The sequence below is a fragment of the Neopelma chrysocephalum genome, unplaced genomic scaffold (assembly GCF_003984885.1).
Source record: "Neopelma chrysocephalum unplaced genomic scaffold, ASM398488v2 Primary Assembly neopelma1_157, whole genome shotgun sequence".
NCBI classification, from domain to species: Eukaryota; Metazoa; Chordata; class Aves; order Passeriformes; family Pipridae; genus Neopelma; species Neopelma chrysocephalum.
Window position 1 is genome coordinate 64,751 of NW_020897819.1, and position 19,360 is coordinate 84,110.

The following is a 19,360-nucleotide window of genomic DNA, read 5'->3' on the forward strand; positions in this document are numbered from 1 at the left end:
CTCTCCCCGGGGAAGGACAAGGACCCACCGTGCCGAGGTGCCGCGCTGCGCTGGCTCCGGGGAGGGAGCCCGGCCGGTGAGTCAGCTCAGCCGGGATTGCCAGAGCCCTGCGTCTGATTTTGGCCCAGCTCCTGCACGTACATTCACTCTCCCCAGGGGAACCTTGTTCAGGCACGTGCGAGCAGCTCCCATCGACCCCCGTTCCCATCGCCCCCGGACCCCACTGTCCCCCCGCCACCAGCGTTCGGGTGCCGCTGACCTGGGGACCTGCCCCACGGGAGCTGGGCGAGAGCAGGACGGTGGTCCCGGTGTCCCGGTGGGACACGGGCTAGGCGGGGCGAGGTCCCGGCTCAGCCCGGCCCGGGTGCCTGTGCAGACCCGCGCCCGCTGCGCCCTGCCCTGCCCTGCCCTGCCCTGCCGCTCCCGCCCGGGCACCTCCCGAGGGGAAGCCGAGCGCCAGGAAGGGGACGAGACGAGGCAAATTCTCCAGGGCCTCAGCCTGGGGTTCGCCCACGGGGGCCGCCCAGGGTCCTGGGGTGCCCAAGGGCAGCCTGGGGGAACGCGGGACACCGGGAGAGCCGCGGGCTCGGTGCACCGGGGGATGCGGGTCCGGGTGCAGCGGTGGTGCCGGGGCGGGAGGTGCGGGTACCCCGAGGGGTCTCGGGGCGCACTCACCCCTGGGCGCTGCTCCCGGTGTGGCGGCGGCTGCGGGGCCCTCGGACATCGCTACCGGGCCCCGCCGGTAACGAAGCCGCTCCCCGGCAGGTGTGGAGCGAGGCCGGGCATGCTGGGACCTGTAGTCCGTCCCGCGGCTCCAGGAGCCTCCCCAGGGATGCCGCTCCCTGGGAACCCCGCAAACAGCTCCGGCTGCTCTGGTCCAGCTGTCCTCTGGCTCTGCTTTCCCCCAAAATCCCGGACATGCCCCCTGGCAGCTCTGCCACAGTGGGACTGAGGGTCTCAGAACGTGCAGTCCTGCCCCAGTGAGGGCACCCCAGGGTGTGCGGGGGGCACACCCCAGCCCACGGCCCCGGGATGGTCGCAGGACCCAGTCCCTCCTAGGGCACAAGCTCTGGGGCATCTCCAGGCCCGCTGGCACCTGGGGGACAGCCAGATCTGACACCAGGAACATTCCTACGACCTGCAGCGGGGCTGGCTGGGAGCCACAAGAGCGGCTCCAGGCTCGGCACAGCCAAACCCCCATCCCAGGCACACGGGGCTGGAGCCATGGCCTGTCACTGACCGTGTCCTGCTCCAGCAGTGCACGCAGCAGGCTGAGGGCTGCCTGGCCCCCCAGCCTCATCCCACGAGTCGTCCCGGCCCCGCTGCCCTTGGGAAGTGCACTGGGCTCTGTGGGGGCTGCCCGGAAAGCAGCTGTTGTTTTGCTCCTCGCTGGTCCTGGCACGGGCCGTGGCAGGAAGCAGATCCATATCCCTGAGCAGCGGGGTTGGCTGCAGTCACAGCGCTGAGCTCAGGCAGGATGTTTCCCGCTTCCCATACTGGCTCCTGCTGCCTCGTCCCCAGCTCTCTCCTGTGCTGAGCACGGCACGTGAGGCTCCGTGTCCTGCCGAGCTCTGCGGCAGCCGGGCCCTGGGCCAGGCAAAGCGGGTGCTGAGCGTGGGAACGAGCTCACCAAGGTCACCCTGCCCCACGGAGGGACCCCCCGCAGGCCCATGGAGGGCAATGGCCGCCTTCCCCCCGCTGCCCCGAGGGTCGCACCGACCGTCCCCAGCCAACAGAAGAACAGGCTCAGGGCAGCACAGGGCTGCAGGGGTTATTTTATTCTTTGCTTTGGTCTATACAAAAACAACTTACAGAAATAATAAAACTTTCCATTCCTGACCCACACTCCAGTAACTGTCCATCCCTTTCCAGCCGGAGTGTTAAACCACCATCAGATCTAGAGCCTCTTTAAAAAATGCGTTAGATAAGGGAGGAGGGGACGGAAACACACCACTCACCAAAGAGAAGGGAAATGGGTTAAAATGTGCAACAGAGATCGGTACAAGGACACGGTTCCTAATGCTGGAGTCACTCCTCTATGGGGACTGGCAGGACAGGCAGGGACACAAAGTCAGCTCCCAACGGCTGATGGGAAAGAATTAAACCTCAGACACCCCGACGGCCAAACCGAAGGTACTGGGACACGGACCCTTTGCTTTCGGCAAACTCTGGATTGGCCTCATTCAGCTGGAGTTCACAGGAAGCAAAGGGTTTTCCCGTGTTAGATTCCTCTCCTAGAACACTAACACGCAGAACAAATCGGGGGGAAGTTAGAAAGCACAAACTTAAAGACGGCAAAAGCCGTTGGCACCATATTAAAAATAAAAAAGAAATATATATTCATAGAAAAGACTATTTTGCCAATGAAAGGTCGCTAACGGTGCAGGGTTTGTGTTTTAAAGCTTCAGAAACAGTATCTTGGATGCTGGATGCGGCAGTAGGTGCTCGAAGCAGTCCCAGGAGGAAGGACCTTCTCCACAGACCCACAGCGAAGAAAACAAATCGAAAAACAAAACCTCTTTGTGGGAATGGAAAAGTTTTGTCTTCTCAGGCACTTCTGTCTCCCAAGTCCTTCTCGCGAATGCTCAGCTCTGGGGCCACCCTCTTCTGCATGGAGAGAACACCTGCGGCGGCAGGGAGCTCCCGTCACCCACCGGGGAGGGGGGATTTGGGATGAGACCAGAGCTCCCGAGCCCACGGGTGATGGGGACATCGACCCACAGCAGCAACAGGGACCCTGTGGTGGTACCAGGGACCTCGGGCACGCCAGGTGCCACCAGCCAGCCCTGCCTCCCCCAGCCACCCACGCTGCCCCAGGGCTGAGCCCCACCCCGTGGGTACCTGGTGCGGGGCTGGGTGGGTTAGGCGAGCATGTGGTCAGCGAAGGGCGCCCGGACGCCGTCGCTGTAGGCGTCCATGGGGTAGTCCCCGTCCATGTCCATGTGCATGTCGATGGGGTCCAGGGGGATGTCACCCGAGTACATGGGGCGGTAGCCAGGGTCCAGCTCTGCAGGGAAGGGACGTGGCAACCTCAGCTCCCGCCAGCCAGAGACATCTCCAGACCTCAGCCACCCTCACCCGGGGCAGCGTGTGGCACATGGTGCTGCAAAGGACATGACGGCCACCCGCCAGCCCAGCCCCCAGCCTGGGGGGCAGCCCAGGCACCCAGGGCAGCAGCTGTTTGTGTTCCCCAGGAGCTGAGCATCCCACCGAGCTTCCCCAGCAGGCTGCGCTGGCACTTGACTGGCACCCACCAGAGAAAGGTTTTAAAACCAGCCTGGTTTGATGAGATGAGACAACTGCCCACCCAGAGCACGGCCCATGGAGACCCCAGGGAGAGCTGGCACTGTACTCACCATCTGAGTAGGGCTCGTTGATGGGGATCATGCTCTGAGCCTGCAGAAGAAGGTGGCACAATTGAAGGGATTTGTGCTCAGGGGTCACATGGTGCCCAGACCTGTCCCAGGCTGTGACCCAGGAGCTGAGGCCACAGCCCGTCCACCCCCTGCCTCCCCACATTTGCCCATCGCTCCCGTCCGAGCTCTGGTCAGAGGTGCTGGAAGGAGCTTTTGGAAGCAGGACAGGACCATTCCCAGAGGCTCTTTTTCCCAGGGAAAAGGGATGCTCACCGCCTCCCAGGCTGCCGGGTCGTGCTTGAAGAGGGAGTTGGTGAGCTCCACGGAGACGCGCTTCCTGTAGTCGGGGTTCTTGTCCTCCGAGATGCGGAAGAGCACAGCGGCTGCGTAGGTGGCTGCAGGGACGGGCAGCAGCCTCAGCTCCTGGTGCCACATAGCACTGGAGCTCCAAGGGCCCCAGCTGGGACAGTGCCAGGAGGCAAAGAGCCCCACACACAGCCCCCGGCACGGTGGCACTCACCCGTCCCCTCATTCCGGGAGTGCAGCAGCTCCATCAGGGGAGCCGAGGCCCCCTCGGCATCGATGGCATCCGCCGCCTCCTTGTCCTGGGCCAGCTCACACAGCACGCCCGCTGCCACGCGCTGGATGTTCTCCACGGGCGAGTACAGGAGCTGTGGGGAGAGATCAGCACCACGTGAAGCAGCTGGTGAGGAGCCTGACGCACAGAGCCACTGGCCCAGGGCTGCGGCTCCCTGTGCCCGCCGGGAGGGGGGTGGCCCAGCACAGCCCCCATGTGCCCCCAGCCCTGACCTGCACGAAGAGAGGGATGGTGTTGAGGCGGAAGATCTCCATGCGGTTCATGGGGTCCCGGGCCAGGATGTGCAGGGCCCCTGTGCACCCCTCCACGATCTCTTCCATCTTCACTCCGTCCTGTCGGGGGACAAGCGCTCAGCCAGGGCCCCCCACGCCGGGGCATGTACCCCCAGGGACAGGCTGGGTTTTGGGGTGCCAGGCTGTGCAGGGCAGCGGGGTGGGCACTCACTGTGTAGGGCTGCTGTGTGCCGGCGGCTACGTGTCGCTGGGCGTCCTGGTGAGCCTTGACCAGCAGCTGGACCAGGCGGGGGATGACGGCGGCCTCCTGCAGCGGGGCGTGGTTGGCCGGGCACAGGGCCAGGTTGCGGATCAGGCCTATGGTAGCCTGGAAGAGAGGAGGGGGAAGGAGAGATTCGTCTTGACTGTGGAACTGGCTTCCGCCAGCCCTCAACACCCCTCTGGCCCCTTACCTTGACCAGTGGCCACTGGTTGGGCTGGTTGAGGAGCTTGACGATGGCGGGGATGCCGTAGTTGAGCCGCACAGAGTTCTGTGCCATCTCGGCCTCGGGGTGCCGGCTGGTGAGGTGCCGCAGGGCGCAGACGGCCGGCTCGGTGATGTCCTCCTTGTCGCCCGCCCGCAGGATGGTGTGGATCAGGGCCTCCACCCCGTTCGACTGCGTCACCAGCGTCTTGTTCTTGCTGTTGTTGCAGGTCAGGTTGGAGAGGGTGCCAGTGGCACAGGTCAGCACGTTCACGTCGTCGGAGCTCAGCTGGTTCACCAGGATCTTGAGGACGCCGTCCAGGCCCTCCTGCGGGAGTGGGAATGGGAGGTGAGAGCAGCACCCACAGCCAGATCTGGGGTCAGCCAGCAGCGGGGCTGCAGCCCCACATCCGGCCCCGCGTGCCCCCAGCAGGCAGCAATGGAGGGGCTGCAGCGTTCCTGACTCCCACACAGCTCCTTTCCTGTTCCCCCACAGCTGGAGCTGCTCCTCTGCAGTGCTGGCACAGCATGAGCCACAGCCGCTCCGACATGTGCGGCTTCGCTCAGAGTTTAATGTCTCCAGCAGTTTCCCTGAGCTGGGATCGCGCTTCCGATGCCTTTGTCAGTGCTCCCTGAGCGGTACCGGAGCGACCCCAGTCCCGGCTGTGCTGGCCCACAGCCAGTGGCAGGGCAGGAAGGAGTTAAAAGCGCCACGACCACATTCCCCCCTCAATCAGCAGAGCCAGGGATGTTCCATGACAGCCAAAATAGTTTCCAGGCTGCATCAGACTCTAATCCGCGTGAAGTGGCCCCAGCAGATGGGGAAACGCATCAGGAGGCAGCAAAGGGCTGGGAGAGCAGTCCCAGAGCAGGGCTGGGGTCACCCCTGAACCAGCTGCGGGGCACAACCACCTCGGCAGCGGCTCCACTGGCAGCTCCCGCGGGAGCCGGGCAGGCGGCCAGCCCAGGGCAGGCTGCCAGGGCTGCAGGGCCAGAGCAAACCCCAGCAACACCCACCGAGTGACCGCGGTGGCCTCGGCCCCACGCCGGGGACTCACAGGAGCGCGGGCAGCCGGCTGGCACGGGCAGGGCCATGGGCAGTGATCAGCCCCTGTGACGCTGCAGGGCAACTTGGGCTCAGCAGGGCATCCCCTCACCCTGCCAGGCACAGACACTGCTGCAGCTCATGTGGCTTTGGATCCAGCCTGGCATGAGCAGCCCGGCACCCAGCACGGACACGCCTCCAAAACGCTGCCCCAAAACACCACCCGGGGTCCCGCAGACTCACCTGCTTGGTTGCCACGTCAGAGAGGTTCCGCAGGGTCCAGAGGCAGTTCTGGACCAGCCTGGGGCTGGAGCTGGTCAGGTGCTTGCCCAATGCCTGCATGCCACCTGCAGGGAAGGGGACAGCCCACCTGTGAGTACCCTCAGCTGTCCCAACGAGGAGGGGGAGTGAGAGGCAGCAGATCTGCATGGGCTGGATGCCACCAGCCAATGCTCCCACACAGAGGGCAGCCTCACGGCTCAGCAAAGGCCAAATAGGGTGTGGAAAGAGCTCCTGGACAGCTGGAATGGATTCTGCCCACACACAGTGCCAGGAACACACCTCAGCAGCCCTCAGAGCAGGAATCCAGGCCAGCACAGGTGGCTTCACCTGGCTGTGCCAAACACTGCCCATCCCACACACCCACAGCAGCATCACCCTGACACCACCATCCTCCTCCTCTGGTAGCTCTGCCACAGCCCCCAGCCCCTCTTACCAGCCTCGACAATGGCAGGTTTGTTGCTGGGACACACCGACAGCACCTTGAGCACCCGGCTTGTGGTCCAGAGCAGCTTCTCGTAGTTGTAGCTGCGCATGATCTGCACCAGGGCCTGGGGTCCTCCATTGGCCAAAATAATCAGCTGCAAGACAGAATCACAGCGTGGTTTGGGTTGGAAGGGACATTAAAGACCATCCAGTTCCAGCCTCTGCCATGGGCAGGGACACCTTTCACTAAACAAAGTTGTTCCAAGCCTTGTCCAACCTGGCCTTGAACACTTCCAGGGATGAGGCATCAAGAATGGAGGCTTGGGGCATGCCGCAGCTTTGGGCTCCTGGGACTCCCCCTCAGGATTCCCCAGCTTGTGCCAGGACACAAACCAGGCACCCCTTGGCATGCAGGAGTGCTCTGGTCACCTCGCCAGGGGCACACCACATGGTGGGGTCTCCACCACTCCCTCCCAGGCTTCCATCTCCAAGGTGCAAGGTTGGGCAACAGCCCCCCCCACCCTCCCTCCGGCAGGACCCCACACCACAGGCAGGCTGGGTCCCCGTCCCACCTTGCTCTCCTGGTTTCCGTAGGCCAGAAGCTGGAGGCAGTCGGTGGTGATGGCCAGGAACTTGGGGTTGTTCTTGTTCAGCAGGGGAACCATCTTCTGCAGCCCATCGGCCAAGCGCACGGCCATCTTGGCCCCCTCCTGGTACAGCAGCAGGTTGTGCAGGGTGGTGATGGCGTAGAAAAGGACCGACTCCACAGGTGAGCTGTGGGCAGGTGGCAGGACCACGTCAGTGCGGGAGCTCCACTGGGCTCACTGGGATGAAGGGGAGCCCACAGGGCTGCCCCAAGCCCAGCTCCCACCAGCACCCTTCAGCAGGACCCAGTGAAAGCCCACCATGCTGCGTGGTCCCAGGGAAGGGACACCTCCTCCTCAGGGCAGAGCAGAGCCTGAGCCCCATCTCCATGGCCAGGGCAGTGTAGGGGACCACTCCCCTCCTCCTGCCCCCCTGCAGGCTCCAAATGAGGCAAAGCCCAGGGACTTTCACAGGCTCCCATTCTCCCACTCCCTTGTTTAGGTGAGCAGGAAGATCCACACTGAGGGGCAGCATGAGCCCTCCCCTGCCCCCAGCCCGGGAGGGACCACCCGGCTCTGCCATCCCCCCCCGGAGCCCCCGCCCTCACCACGTACCTCAGCATCCTGACGAGGGCTGGGATGCCACCAGACTTGAAGATGGAGAGCAGGCCCTCACGGTGGTGCGAGAGGTTGTGCAGGATGCTGGTGGTGCAGCGGGCCGTGTCCAGGTCGCTGGTGCTCTGCATGGTTCGCACCACGGCCGCCACGATCTGCGGCGACTGCATCAGCGCGCGGCGAGACGCCTCCTTCTTGGACAGCTGGTTCACAATCATGGCTGCCTTGCTGACAACCACCTGGGGCGAGAGGAGTCGGCCGTGAGATGGGAGGTCCCACAGCAAGGCCAGGCTGTGAGGGGATAGGGGTGAGCAAAGGTGGGCTCAGTCCTGGTACAGGACGGAGGCAACCAGAGTTCTGCCAAGAGGAAGGAGCCAGACACGGCCTCGGAGCCCCGGGGGGATGAGAGCCCAGCTGTGTCAGGGAAGTGCAACCTGCCAGCGCAGCAGTTGAACGCACAGAGACAGACACATGCAGCAAACCCCAGTTCCTTACCGGGTCCTCGTCGTTGAGCAGCTTGGTGAGCTCTGGGATGGCGCGTGTGGCCAGCTCGGCATCGTCCTGGTAGTTGATGAGGTGCACGATGGCCGACTTCAGCATCTGGGAGGGCTCTGCCAGGCGCTGCACGTTGGTCTGCTGCCCCTCCAGCTGGGTGGTGATGAGGAGCGAGCGGTCCTCCACCGTCTCGGGGTACATGGCAGCCCGGACACGCTGGGCACGGGTCATGGCCAGCTGAGCCTCCATGTCCGCTGCAGGGGTGGACAGGGAGGCAGCATAAGACTCAGTCTCTCTCCAAGGAGCACTCCTAGCCCTGCTTCCCAATCCCAACTAGATGAGCAAGAGCTTAGTGCAGCGACACGGGCCACGTCAGCAGTCCCGGCACGCTCTGCATGGAGCCGGAGCTTCAAAGCATACACAGATACAGCAGCACAGAGATAAGACAACACTCAATTAGGCAGCATGATGAAGCAGTTGTCACACAAGGCCCATTAATTAAAAAATTAAGGATATTTGCAACTTGGGACCAGCTGGCACTGGGAAAAAGGACACCGAGGCCTTCCCTGTCAAGGATGCTGAGATAAGCGAGATGCTGCAGCACCACCCGCGGTCCCCACCTCTATGGCACATGGACTGCGTGGGGCTCAGGGGGGCTCTGACTCCTTGGGGAGCTGGAAAATAAACCTTTCAGGGCCTAATGCTGACAGGAAACCACAGAGGTGAGCGGAGCAAACCATCCCACTTTGAGGGGATAAAGCTGGGGGAAGCATCTCCTTCACTGTGGGGCTGCAGCTCCGGGTCGCTCTCGCCTCAGTGGGGGAAGCCGGGCCAGTGCCGTGGTGTTACGGCACATGCTGGCAGCTCTGGCAGCCACGCTGGGACAGGTTTCCCAGCAGGCAGACAGGCAGCAGAGCAAGTGGCAGATCCGTGGGCTGGGATCAGCTGTTCCCATCTCAAGCCAACCTGCCGGCGCTCTCGGATGTGTGTGTGCAGCTCAGCACCAGTGCGGGCCGGCCGCGCCGCCCCCACATGAGAGCCTCTTGGCGCTGGGGAGGAGGATGGGAGGGAGCATATTTTAGGCAGCAACAACTCCTGGGGTGTGGAAGGCGGCATGGAGGAGTGCCCAGAAGCAGCACGGCTACGGGGGAGGAAAGCAGGAGCTGAGCAGCTGAGCCCGCAGATGTGCTTGGCCCCCCAGCCCCTTACCTTGCGCTTGGCTCTGGCCCTGGCTCCCTCCCTGGCAGTAACTTGTGGTGGTTGTCTTCTTGATGGTGTACTGCTTCCCATACACCTCGTCATCGTCCCCCAGGCACTTGCTGCTGACGGAGGGCACCTGGGTGTTGATGCCGGAGTGGATTCCGGAGTCGTAGGTGTAGGTCTGTTGCCACTCCGTCACCTTGATTGGCTGCTCCATCATGTTCATCACCTCCATGGCTGCTCTGCAGGGCAGGAAGGGGAGAAGTTACACCTCTGGGAGAGCCCAGGTCACCACAGCACCCTCCTGCCCCTCTCCTGCCCCGAACAACGCAGCAGCTGGCCCCTGCACAGCCCACGAGGAGATGGAGCCGATCCCTATCTGCCCTCCTCCCCCATGGGAGATGAAAGGCGGCACTGGGATGACGAACCCACAGCTCAGCACTTTGCTGCTCGTGTTCAGACATGAACCACGGCTGCGTCTCACAAGGCCGTGTCTCACCACCACCACAGCCAAGGTTTGGGCAGGCTCTGCCTGGCGCAGGGGGGCCCCTCAGTCAGATCCCCCACTCCAGGGTCCCCCAGCTGCCCATGAGCTTTTTAAAGACCCTTTCCAGAGACAGGACCTGCAAAGAGCTGGGGACATGCCAGGAGCTCCAAGCTCCACATGGCTAGAGCTCCAAGAATAAAATGAACCTTTTTAGAAGCTCTCTGGGATGTTCCCAAAGCACCTAAAAATAAGCAGGCAAAGCCACCAGCTCGGCTCTCCTGTGGGCGCCCACGGCATGGTCCGGGGCTGGGCACTCCCCACGCGGTGCCGGGACAGGGCAACCCGGCACATCCCAACACTCAGGACAAACCAGCCAAGGTTGCTGGGAGCAGGGCTGGGCTTTCCTTGCCTTTAATTTGGGGACGCAGGGGGAGGGAGGATGGCTCAGGGATTAATGCCTGAGCTCAGCAGGGTGCAGGCGGAGGCTGCAAGGGCTGTGAGTCACCAGCCCCGCATCCAGGCCCCCGGCACGGCCAGGAGGGATGGAGGCAGGCAAGGACGGAGGGATGGAAGCAGGCAGGGAGGGAGGGATGGAGACAGCGCCCGCCCAGCCCTGCCGCCCGCTGACCCATCACCCAGGCATCCGCCGGGATTCCTGCCCCTTCCCGGCCACGCAGGAGTGGGATGAGTCAGAGTTTCAGAGGCGATAAGCGGCGGAGGGAGCAGCTGCCGCCCGGCATACCTGGGCGCAGCAGCACCCACTTCCAAACAACCTAATTACCACCTGCACCGGCCCCGATTCCTGCGCCGGGCTGGACCGGGGCAGCCGCGCGGCCCTGGCTCCGCTCCAGCCGCCGGCACAGCGCGAGGGTCGCAGCGATCAGCCGGGCTGGGGCGGCAGCCTCGGGCCCCAGCACCCTCCTGGGGAGCGAGGGGACGGGGCCGAGCCCCCCGCCGCGCCGGCGGCTGACTCAGGGCGTCGGGTGGTGGCCGAGGACGCGGCTCCGTGGGGCGTCCCGGCGGGGCCCGGCGCGCACGGGCTTGGCGCGGCTCGTCCCAGCGCTGCCGGCTGTTCCCAAGGAGCGGCCGAGCCCTCGCCAGCCGCACGGGCCGGCGCTCGCAGGGAGAAACCCCCAGCCCTCATTCCCGGGAGCAGCGGACAGATGGGAAACAGAAGCCCCGCCACGCTTGTCCCCCCGGCCGGGAGCATCCCGCATCCCCCCGCGTCCATCCCCAGCCCCAGCCGCCTTCCCGGAGCCGCGGCAGGGCGCTGCTCCTCCTGCCAATCCAATGTTTTTTGTGCTGTCGAGCAGCACTGGCAGGCTCGGAGCGGCTGTAATGGGCCGTGCATCGTGCACGGTGGTCAGGCAGCGGAGGGACCCGCTAATGGAGGGCGGCGGGGGCAGAGCCTTCCCACGGCGGGTGGGAGCTGGGCGGTCCGATCAGTGGGGCAGGACGGTGTGTGACACACGGCGCCAGGGGCAAGGGGAGAGCCAGCTCCGCTCCCCACCCTGCGCCGGAGCAGGGATCGGCTGGGAGAACTCCAGCGCCGCGCTGGGAGTGCCGCGGTGCCCCACACCCGCACTTGTGAGCTGCTGCACAGGTATTTGGAAGGGCAAGTCCTCCAGCTGGGTCATCCCGGCCACGGTGGCAGATCCTCCACATTGTGTCAGGGAGCCCGAGAGAAGCAATAATCACATCTGAGGAACTGTGGTGGGCAGGAGAGCGTTCTGTGGCACCCGCAGGGCACAACCCCATGGTGCAGGAGCTGGGTGAGCCATCACCCATCCCAGCTGGCATGCAGGGCCCCAGAACCCCCAGGATGACACTGGAAAGCTGCCCTGTACAAGAGGGGCACAGGGAGAGCAAGGCTGAGGGAGAAAAATCTCCCTCCACCAAATGGGGTGTAGGGACCCCAAACACCCACTGCAGCCAGGGCAGGGACCCTGGGCAGCAGTGAGCCAGAGCAGGCAGGGGCTGGTGCTGCTTCACCATCGTTGAGGGGTAACATCTGCTCTACAATTTATAGGCACCTGACAGGTACTTAATTTTCTAAACCTCCAGGAGCTGGGCTCAGACACCGTGCAGAGCCCTGCATTATGCATGAGCCACCCCCTCCGTCTGCACCGAGGCACCCAGGGACATCAAAAGCCAGCACAGCTTCTCAAACCCAGACACAAGCTCAGGCAACAGGCCCCAGACAAGCTCCAAGCAGGAGACTGGGTCCAGGAGCCACCCAGAAGGGACCACAGGCACCCTGCTAAACACAGCATCTGTCCTTCCCCTGAGCATCCCCCCAGCAGGGTTTGCTCATCACCACAGGGGCCAGCGAGGCCAGTGGCACCCGAGGTGACAGGGCCAGTGGAGCAAATGCCAGACGCTCCTGCAGCGAGCAGTGACATTTTCTGAACCCTGTGTCAAGCGTCTCCTGCTCATCGCTCAGTGAGGGGCAGACGCTGACACGAGCTTCTCCCTGTCCTCCAGCTCTGTCCTCAGGTGTCCTCCCTCCTCCTTGGTGGGATGAGAGAGGGGTGCTGGGATGCTGGTTACACCGGGTTCACCTTCAGCAGGAGCCATTCCCTGGCGATGCTTTCAGGGCAGGGCTGCAGGGGGGCAGGAACTCCATCAGCACTGAAAGGGAGGGCAGCAGCTCATGCAGGAGGGAGAATTTGGGGAACATGTGAAAATACCCACCCTGGAAGGGTCAGCCATGAGTAAGGGGATAGTCTGGGTGGCCTTCAGCCCCCTACATCAGGCCTGTGGGCAGGACAATTGCTGCTGAGCCCAGTCCTTATATCCCCCTACCAGGCTGGCATTACCCAGAGCGGGAAGGGTAGAAGAGCGAGGGTAGAGCGGTGCCAACAAGCCCCACCTGAGCCCTTCCCTGCACAAAGCCAGGACCCCAGGGAAACAGGACTTGCTCCTAGGAACAGTGAGAAATCCCCTGGTAAACAGTGAGGCAGGTGGGGAGGAGCCCTCAGAGGGGACAGAATGCTTGGGGAGAACTTCCAGCCTGCCCCCAGCACCACGATGGGGAAGGGGCTGAGACACAGGGGGGGCTTCAGCCATGGGATGTGGGGCAGTCAGAGGCTTCAGTCACCCACACAAGTCACAGCCAGGAGAAGGTTAATCCCCCTCCCACCACTTCCTGCAGCCAGGAACTCTGGGGAAGGCAGAGGAAGCTCCCGCAGCTCTCAGGCACTGGCCAGTGGCTCATCCGCCCCCGGAGCCATTTGATCAGCGTCCAGGCAGCACCGGCCCCCCGGGACACTGTCTGCAGAGGAAGTCTCTGGCAAACATGCAGCCCCAGGCCTGATCAACCCTTCCCTCCGGCTGCTAGAGAAGCCTTCGGCCTCGCAAGGCAGGACACAGCCAGCAGACGTAGAGCTGAGCTGCCCAGAACAGCAGCAGGGAAGCCTTGAGTGGTGCTTCACGCAAAAATATCTACACCCCAGGGGCTTCTTGGGGAGTGGAGGTTCCTGGGGAGAGCAGCTGTGACCCCCAGTGTGGAGTCACCCCAGAGTGAGAAGCTGGGGGCCACAGAGCACCCCCACAGCCCAAGCCCCAGACAGGGGCTGCGCAGGAGCAGGCACCAGGTCCTGGGGTCAGTGGCTGTGAGGGGCAGCCCAAGCTCATCATGTGCAGCTCCAGCAGCTCCTGGCACAGAGCAGTGTGGGTGCCATAGGGGCTACCAGAGCCCCTCCCAGAGCCCTGTCCTTGCACACACCCCCCAGAAGCCAAGGGCAGCAGCACTGGGGGCCCCGTCTCACAGCCGCAGCATGTGAGGGGCTGAGCTCCATGGTGGGAACGTGCAAGCAGCTGCAATTACAGTCGCTGAGGCTTTTAAGGAAGGGGAAGAGGCAGTTAAAGCAATTCAATAAATGCAGCACAAGAAAAGACTCTATTTTAGAAGCACTTACGCTACACACAAGCGATCTCCGGTCCCCCCCTTCCTGGAGCAGCCGGGGATTAGTGGCCGCCCGCTCAGACAGCCCCGGCCTCAGCAGCCACAGCACAGAGTCTTCCCACAGACAAGGGCACCCAGGGCCCAGTGCACCCAGAGAACTGTACCCCGAGGTCCCCCACCACACGCACCCCCTGCCCAGAGCTGCCCAGCAGTGACACCAAGGGCTGATGAAGCCGGGGCAGCCACTAACGAAGCCCCCGCAGACACTGTACAAAAGCTTCAGCAGTTTTGAAGAGGATCCTCAGGAACACGCAGCAGGAGCAGGCAGAGAAAGGGGCTTGTCAAGACCTCACCAGCATCAATGGGAAGCGTTCGAGTCAGATCCCGGCACCAGGAGCCCTTTCAATGGGGCTTTATAGGGAAGATGAGTGGAAGAATTCAAAGGGGAAGGAGAGCAGCTTGAAGTTTAATGAGGAGGAGATGGCAGCGGGGGATCGGCCTCTCGTTAGAGCAGGCGAAACAGCACTGGCCTGGCCCTGCACACAAAGGAGCCCATGGCCTTTGTTCACAGATGCTCCCAGGTCTGGAGCGGCTCCTGGCTGCCCCACCAGCTCCAACAACTTCAGGGCACTCAGGAAGGGCAGCAGGCTGCAGGAGCTTCAAACCTGAGCTCCCTCACTGGAGGGGGTTCTAAACCCTTTTTTGTTTTTCAGCTGCTCCTGATGAGGTTAAGTTTGAGCTGCCAAATACCCCACGCAAAGCCCCCTCTCCTGTTACGGGAGTGCTGCATCCCCCCTGAGCACAAGGCCAGGCTCTGAGGCTCTGGCAGCAGAGCAGCCCCAGCACATGGCAGCTCCACCACGACCCGCTGCGCTCAGCTGATGCTCTCCATCAACCCAGAGCACGTCCTGAAATGCCTCGCCTGCACCTGAATTAACAGCTCCTGACAGCTCCAGCACACGCCAGGCCCAGGCTGTGATGTTTTGGCACTTCACATCACAAAACGACACGGTATTATCCGTCAAGTGCTCTCCCGCTGTGAGCACACGCACAGCGCCAGGCACGATGCTCCTGTGCACGGGGCAAGGCCCACGGCAGGAAGGTTTTTCCAGGGATCAAAGACCCGCGGCAGGGTCTCTGGCAGTGCATCTCCTCTCTCACATCCCTATTTGCTGGCACAGACACCACCATCCGCAGAGGCACCGCAGAGGATTAGAAGGACCCACACGGGCACATCCCCTCCTCAGATAAAGTTTGCTGATCTCACTAGAATCACGGCTGGAAAAGATGGGAATTTGCCACTTGCCCATGGAAAGGAGAACTGGCATGGCGCAATTAATCACAATAACTCCATCTGGATAAAAAAAATCATTTTTTTGTTTCGAGGAGCACAAAGAACTAGTTGTTCTTTAAGAACACAATAATTGCAGGCTCTGGGGCTCGGAGGCTGTTCCCAGCTCCAGCCAGTGTCCAGAACGTGGGATTTGCCACCTGGCCCTGCCGGAGGAGCCACTGCAGCGGGGAGGGAGGTGGAGGTGCTGAGCCCCGGCTTAATTTCTCCATCCAGTTGCATTACAGCTGCAAAGTTCAGACGCTTCACATGAAATTATCACCAACAGCCGTCAGCACCCGGCCTGTCGGAGCAAGTTAATGATTTGTCACCAGGGCTCTGCCCGCGCGTCACCGCGATTACGGCAGGTTCCTGCCAGCAGCCCAGGGTCTCTCCCCCTCTGCAGACACACGCACCTCATCCAGCCACCCACCCCCAAATCCATGCGGGACCCCAGCGCATCCACCCCACGGGGTCCGTGACCCCGCCAGCACCGGGCAGCCCCCCCGGGAGGGCACTGCCGCCGTCACCCCCTCCCAGGTCTGATCAGCCAGGCGTGGGATATTGGGAAAACACCGAGCATTCCGCCTCCACCCCGCTGCCAGCTCCGGGTCTGGGAAGGAGCCCGAGGACTCGCTGGGATCAGACGGCGCAGATGTCGCGGGCTGCCCGACGAGCCCCGGCAGCCGCGGCACGAGGCTCCTGCCCTGTTTCCAAAGCGATTCCGCAGCCGAGCGGCCGAGGCGTGTCAAGATGCCTCCGGGCCTGTCAGCAGCCGCAGCAGAACTCATCGGGGCTGCCGTATTTAGAAGGGTATTTGAAACCTCTGCCTAAATAGAAACATCTTCACCTCCCCCTACAGCCATCAACGAGCCGGGCGGCATTCCCACGCCAGAGGTGGGGAGGGGGTGAGGAGCTCTGCACATGGAGGGACCTGTCAGCCCTATTTAAGCACAGACGCGGTGTTTAGGCCTTTTTTAAAGAGGGAGCACCTGTACCTTCCCACCTCCACTGTTCTCCACTACTTCACCAAAGAGTGTCCATGGGGAAAGGGTGGGTAAAACCATCCCTCCCAAAACAGAGAGCATGATTCAAGGGACCAATCCAGCCCTGGTGTCCTCCTGAGCTGCTTTCATTTGCACAGACCCACCCTGGACACACCACGGTACTGAGAGCCACCACCCACACCCAGCTCTGGGTGCTGCTGGTGCCCACACACCCTGTCTAGGTGGGGAAACACCGGCTGAAGTCCAAGGTAGGCTTGTACTTCTTTAATAGACATTACATTTCTTTGCAACTTCTTCTAATTAGAAGCCAGTCTAATTTAAACCTTCAAGACCAGCACAAGCCTCGGTACAGATGCTGCAATTAAAGTTCTACAAGTTCTCTGTGCAGAGGCTCCGCTCCCCCAGCCTGCGGAGCGGGGCCAAGGGCAGCTCTGCTCCCAGGCTCTGCCATCTGCGAGCGGCAGCGCGCCCGGCAGAAGCGCCGTCTTAAATCCCGGAGATCTGGAAGTGCGATAAAAAGCCAAATCCCATCAAGCGCTCCCACACCAAACCACAGCCTTGAAGGGAAACCGTCCTCCCAGGAACAGGCTGAGCTGAAGGAGCTGTGCAGCTGCACCGCAGTGCCTGCCCGGCTGCGAGGGCTGAGTAAGGGCTTCAGGTGGGGGAAACAAAGGGGAGAGTTAATGGGATTAGGGTAGCGCCGAATGGTACACTGAAATACGGCACCGGGACCAGAGGGGACACTCCCCAAGGTCCCCGGCTGCAGCCCGGCCATGAGCCGCCCGCGCTGCCGCGGAGGTCGGGGCTCCGGGCACGGTGCACAAACCACTCGCACACCCAGCCCCAGGAGACCCCCCTCAGCAGCCCGGCTCGCCCCGCCGGGGATGAACGCGCTTCCTGGAGCCGGCAAGGACACGGCACATCGCCCAGACAATAGACTGTAACGCCATTGTCTGAGGGAGGGCCCCGCCACACCTTCCCCCAGCGCCCTGAGCACTGGGGACCCACGTCTGCCCCAGCGCCCGCACAGCGGCCAGGCCTGGGAGGGAGAACAACCCTCAGCCACGGGCACCAGTCCCCATCCTGATGGCCAACTTGTTTAAGCCAAATTAGCAGCAAAATGGGTTTTTCATGACACTTCAGGGAAATCCTCCAAAGCAATGAGCAACCACAAGCTTCAGATGCACAAAGACGGTTCCACTGGGTGCCCTGCACCCTTCCAAGCAGCTCCGACACCAACAAGGACACAGAAAGGGACCTTGAAACCTTCCCAGCCCCGGTTCCAGCTGGGCCGGACACTCCGAGAGTGGGGCCTGGAGTAGCCCCCGCGGGCACCGCACCTGCCCTGGATGAGGCTGAGTAAGAGCCCGGAGCAAACGCTCCCGGCACCGCTCCAGCCCTCGGCACCGCTCCAGCCCCGTCCCCGCGGCAGCTGGCGGGAGTCGCTGCGCCCCCGGCTCCCCGCCAGCCGACGGCAGACGGACACCAGGCCCGCGGGCGTCGGGGCTGGCACCAGCGCCAAAACCAGCACGACGTGGGCTGGAGCAGGAGGTGCAGCAACTGCGGGAGCCAGACCCAGCTGGGTCCCGGGGCGCCCCCAACCCCCACCACCCTTCCGGTAGGAAGAATGGGACAGGGAGCATCACGCCACACACGGGGGTCAACTCAGGCACCCCAACAGTGCAGAGGACCTGCAGCCTGGCCAGAGCGGGTGCAGGCTGATGCCTTCATACCCCCTGCGGGCACGACGAATCCCCCGGGCCCGTCCCCGACAGCCGCCGTGCCCTCGGTGAGCGCTCACGCTCCTCTCTCCGCGTTGTTCGTATGACAGCCCACGTTTGCCTTCTCCGGGCAACTCCCAGCAACATTTCAGCATTATCCTTTCATCTGTGCTGTAAACCTGATTAATTAAGCTAATCACTCAGCTAACGCAATTAGAGTGCTCCCTCCTCTCCAAACATCAGACAGACAGCCAAGTTTCGCTCCCCCCATGTTTCCCGGTGCGGATATCCGCTGTCAGGGGCTCAGCTGGGACCCTCCCGCCGCGTTGTGCCCAGCACTCCTCACCCGCGGGGGACCGCCTGGGTGATGCCAGGTCACCCGGATCCCCCTCAGCCCCGCAACCCCACGTACCCGGTCGTGGGCAAGGGGCAGCCCCGGCCCCGCGGGTGGGCACGGCGGTGTCGAGGGGCTCCGATGCGGCCTCGAGAGCAACATGCGGTGTCCCCAGGTGTGAGCCGGGGCACGGAGCAGCCCAGTTTGCGTAAGAGCCCCGTAAGAGCATCGTGCCAGGGCCTCGCCCGCCCAGCGGCGGCTCCGGGCGGGGCCGGGGATGGGCCCGGAGCAGCCGGCTCGCACCGGGGCGCGGGGCCGCGACTTCCAAACAGGCTCCCGCAGCGCCGGGAAGGGGCCGGGGCGGCGCAGCCGCCCGCGGGAGGAGCCCCGGGGACCCGCCCGCCCTACCCTGCGCGGGACCGGACGCGATCACGGGCAGGACACGGGGAGCCCTGCCCCGGCTGGCGGCGGCGGGGACGAGTCGGGGCGCCCGGTGCTGTCCGGTCCTGGCCCCGCTCACCGGAGCGCTCCCTGCCCGGTCCCGCCGGCCGATCGCCGCTCACTGTCGTTCCTCGCCCAGTGCCCCGGTGCCGCTCACCGTCCCTCTCCCACGCCCGGCGACTCCAGTACCCGCCCGGTACCCCCGTGCCCGGTATCCCCGCTCACCGTGGTTCACCCCCGTGCCCGGTGTTCCCGTCTGTCTTCTCCCCCTCCCCGTTCCCGCTGTCCCGGTCTCTCACCGTCTCTCCCCTCCCCGTTCCCGGTGTTCCCGTCTCTCACCGTCTCTCCCCGCTCCTGCCCGAACAAAAGGCGAGCAGCGCCCCGCGCGCGGCCCCGCCCCGCCGCAGGCCCCGCCCCCGCCCCGCCGCGTCGCCATTGGCTGCCTGGCACGCCCGTCAAGCCTCCGGCGCGCCGGGCCCCGCCCCCGCCGGACGTGTTTATGCGCTGTCCATTGGCGGGGGCGCGGCCGCCCCGCCCCTCGCCCGCAGGTGATTGGGCAGCGGGGCGGGGTGGGCGGGGCGGCGGGGCGCGGCGGCGCGAGGGGAAGGGCGCGACCACGAGGGGACCACCTGGGTGACGTCAGTGGGCGGGGCCGGGCGGGGCCGGGGCGCACCTGGGCAGGGCCGGGGGGTTCGGGGACCCTCGGGACGGGCGGGACCCCCGGGCGGGGGCGCAGGGGCAGCGGGAAACGGCGCTCGGGAGGGGCTCGGGGCTGCCGGTGCTGCGTCACGCCGGGGCCGCCGGACCGGTCCAGCCGGGCGCTGCCGCCGCGGCCCGGG

General features: G+C 63.9%; 1 protein-coding gene across 5 annotated transcripts; it reads right to left on the reverse strand.

The window, feature by feature from the left end:
• Window positions 1–1,757: 1,757 nt before the first annotated feature.
• Window positions 1,758–18,932, reverse strand: JUP (junction plakoglobin). Of its 5 annotated transcripts, none has more exons than XM_027701438.1 (15): window positions 18,861–18,932; window positions 9,304–9,536; window positions 8,095–8,348; window positions 7,600–7,838; window positions 6,973–7,174; window positions 6,411–6,555; window positions 5,939–6,042; window positions 4,640–4,978; window positions 4,399–4,554; window positions 4,167–4,286; window positions 3,877–4,027; window positions 3,630–3,751; window positions 3,357–3,396; window positions 2,842–3,007; window positions 1,758–2,624 (listed from the first exon to the last, which is right to left on the reverse strand). In XM_027701438.1, the coding sequence occupies exons 2-14, from the start codon at window positions 9,527–9,529 to the stop codon at window positions 2,862–2,864; spliced, it is 2,244 nt and encodes a 747-aa protein (XP_027557239.1). In that variant the 5' UTR covers window positions 9,530–9,536; window positions 18,861–18,932; the 3' UTR covers window positions 1,758–2,624; window positions 2,842–2,861. The 5 variants fall into 5 exon arrangements, with proteins under 5 accessions (XP_027557239.1, XP_027557242.1, XP_027557238.1 ...); XM_027701441.1 differs by having other exon boundaries at window positions 1,758–2,607; window positions 18,821–18,908; XM_027701437.1 differs by having other exon boundaries at window positions 18,821–18,908.
• Between the last annotated feature and the right edge of the window lie 428 nt (window positions 18,933–19,360).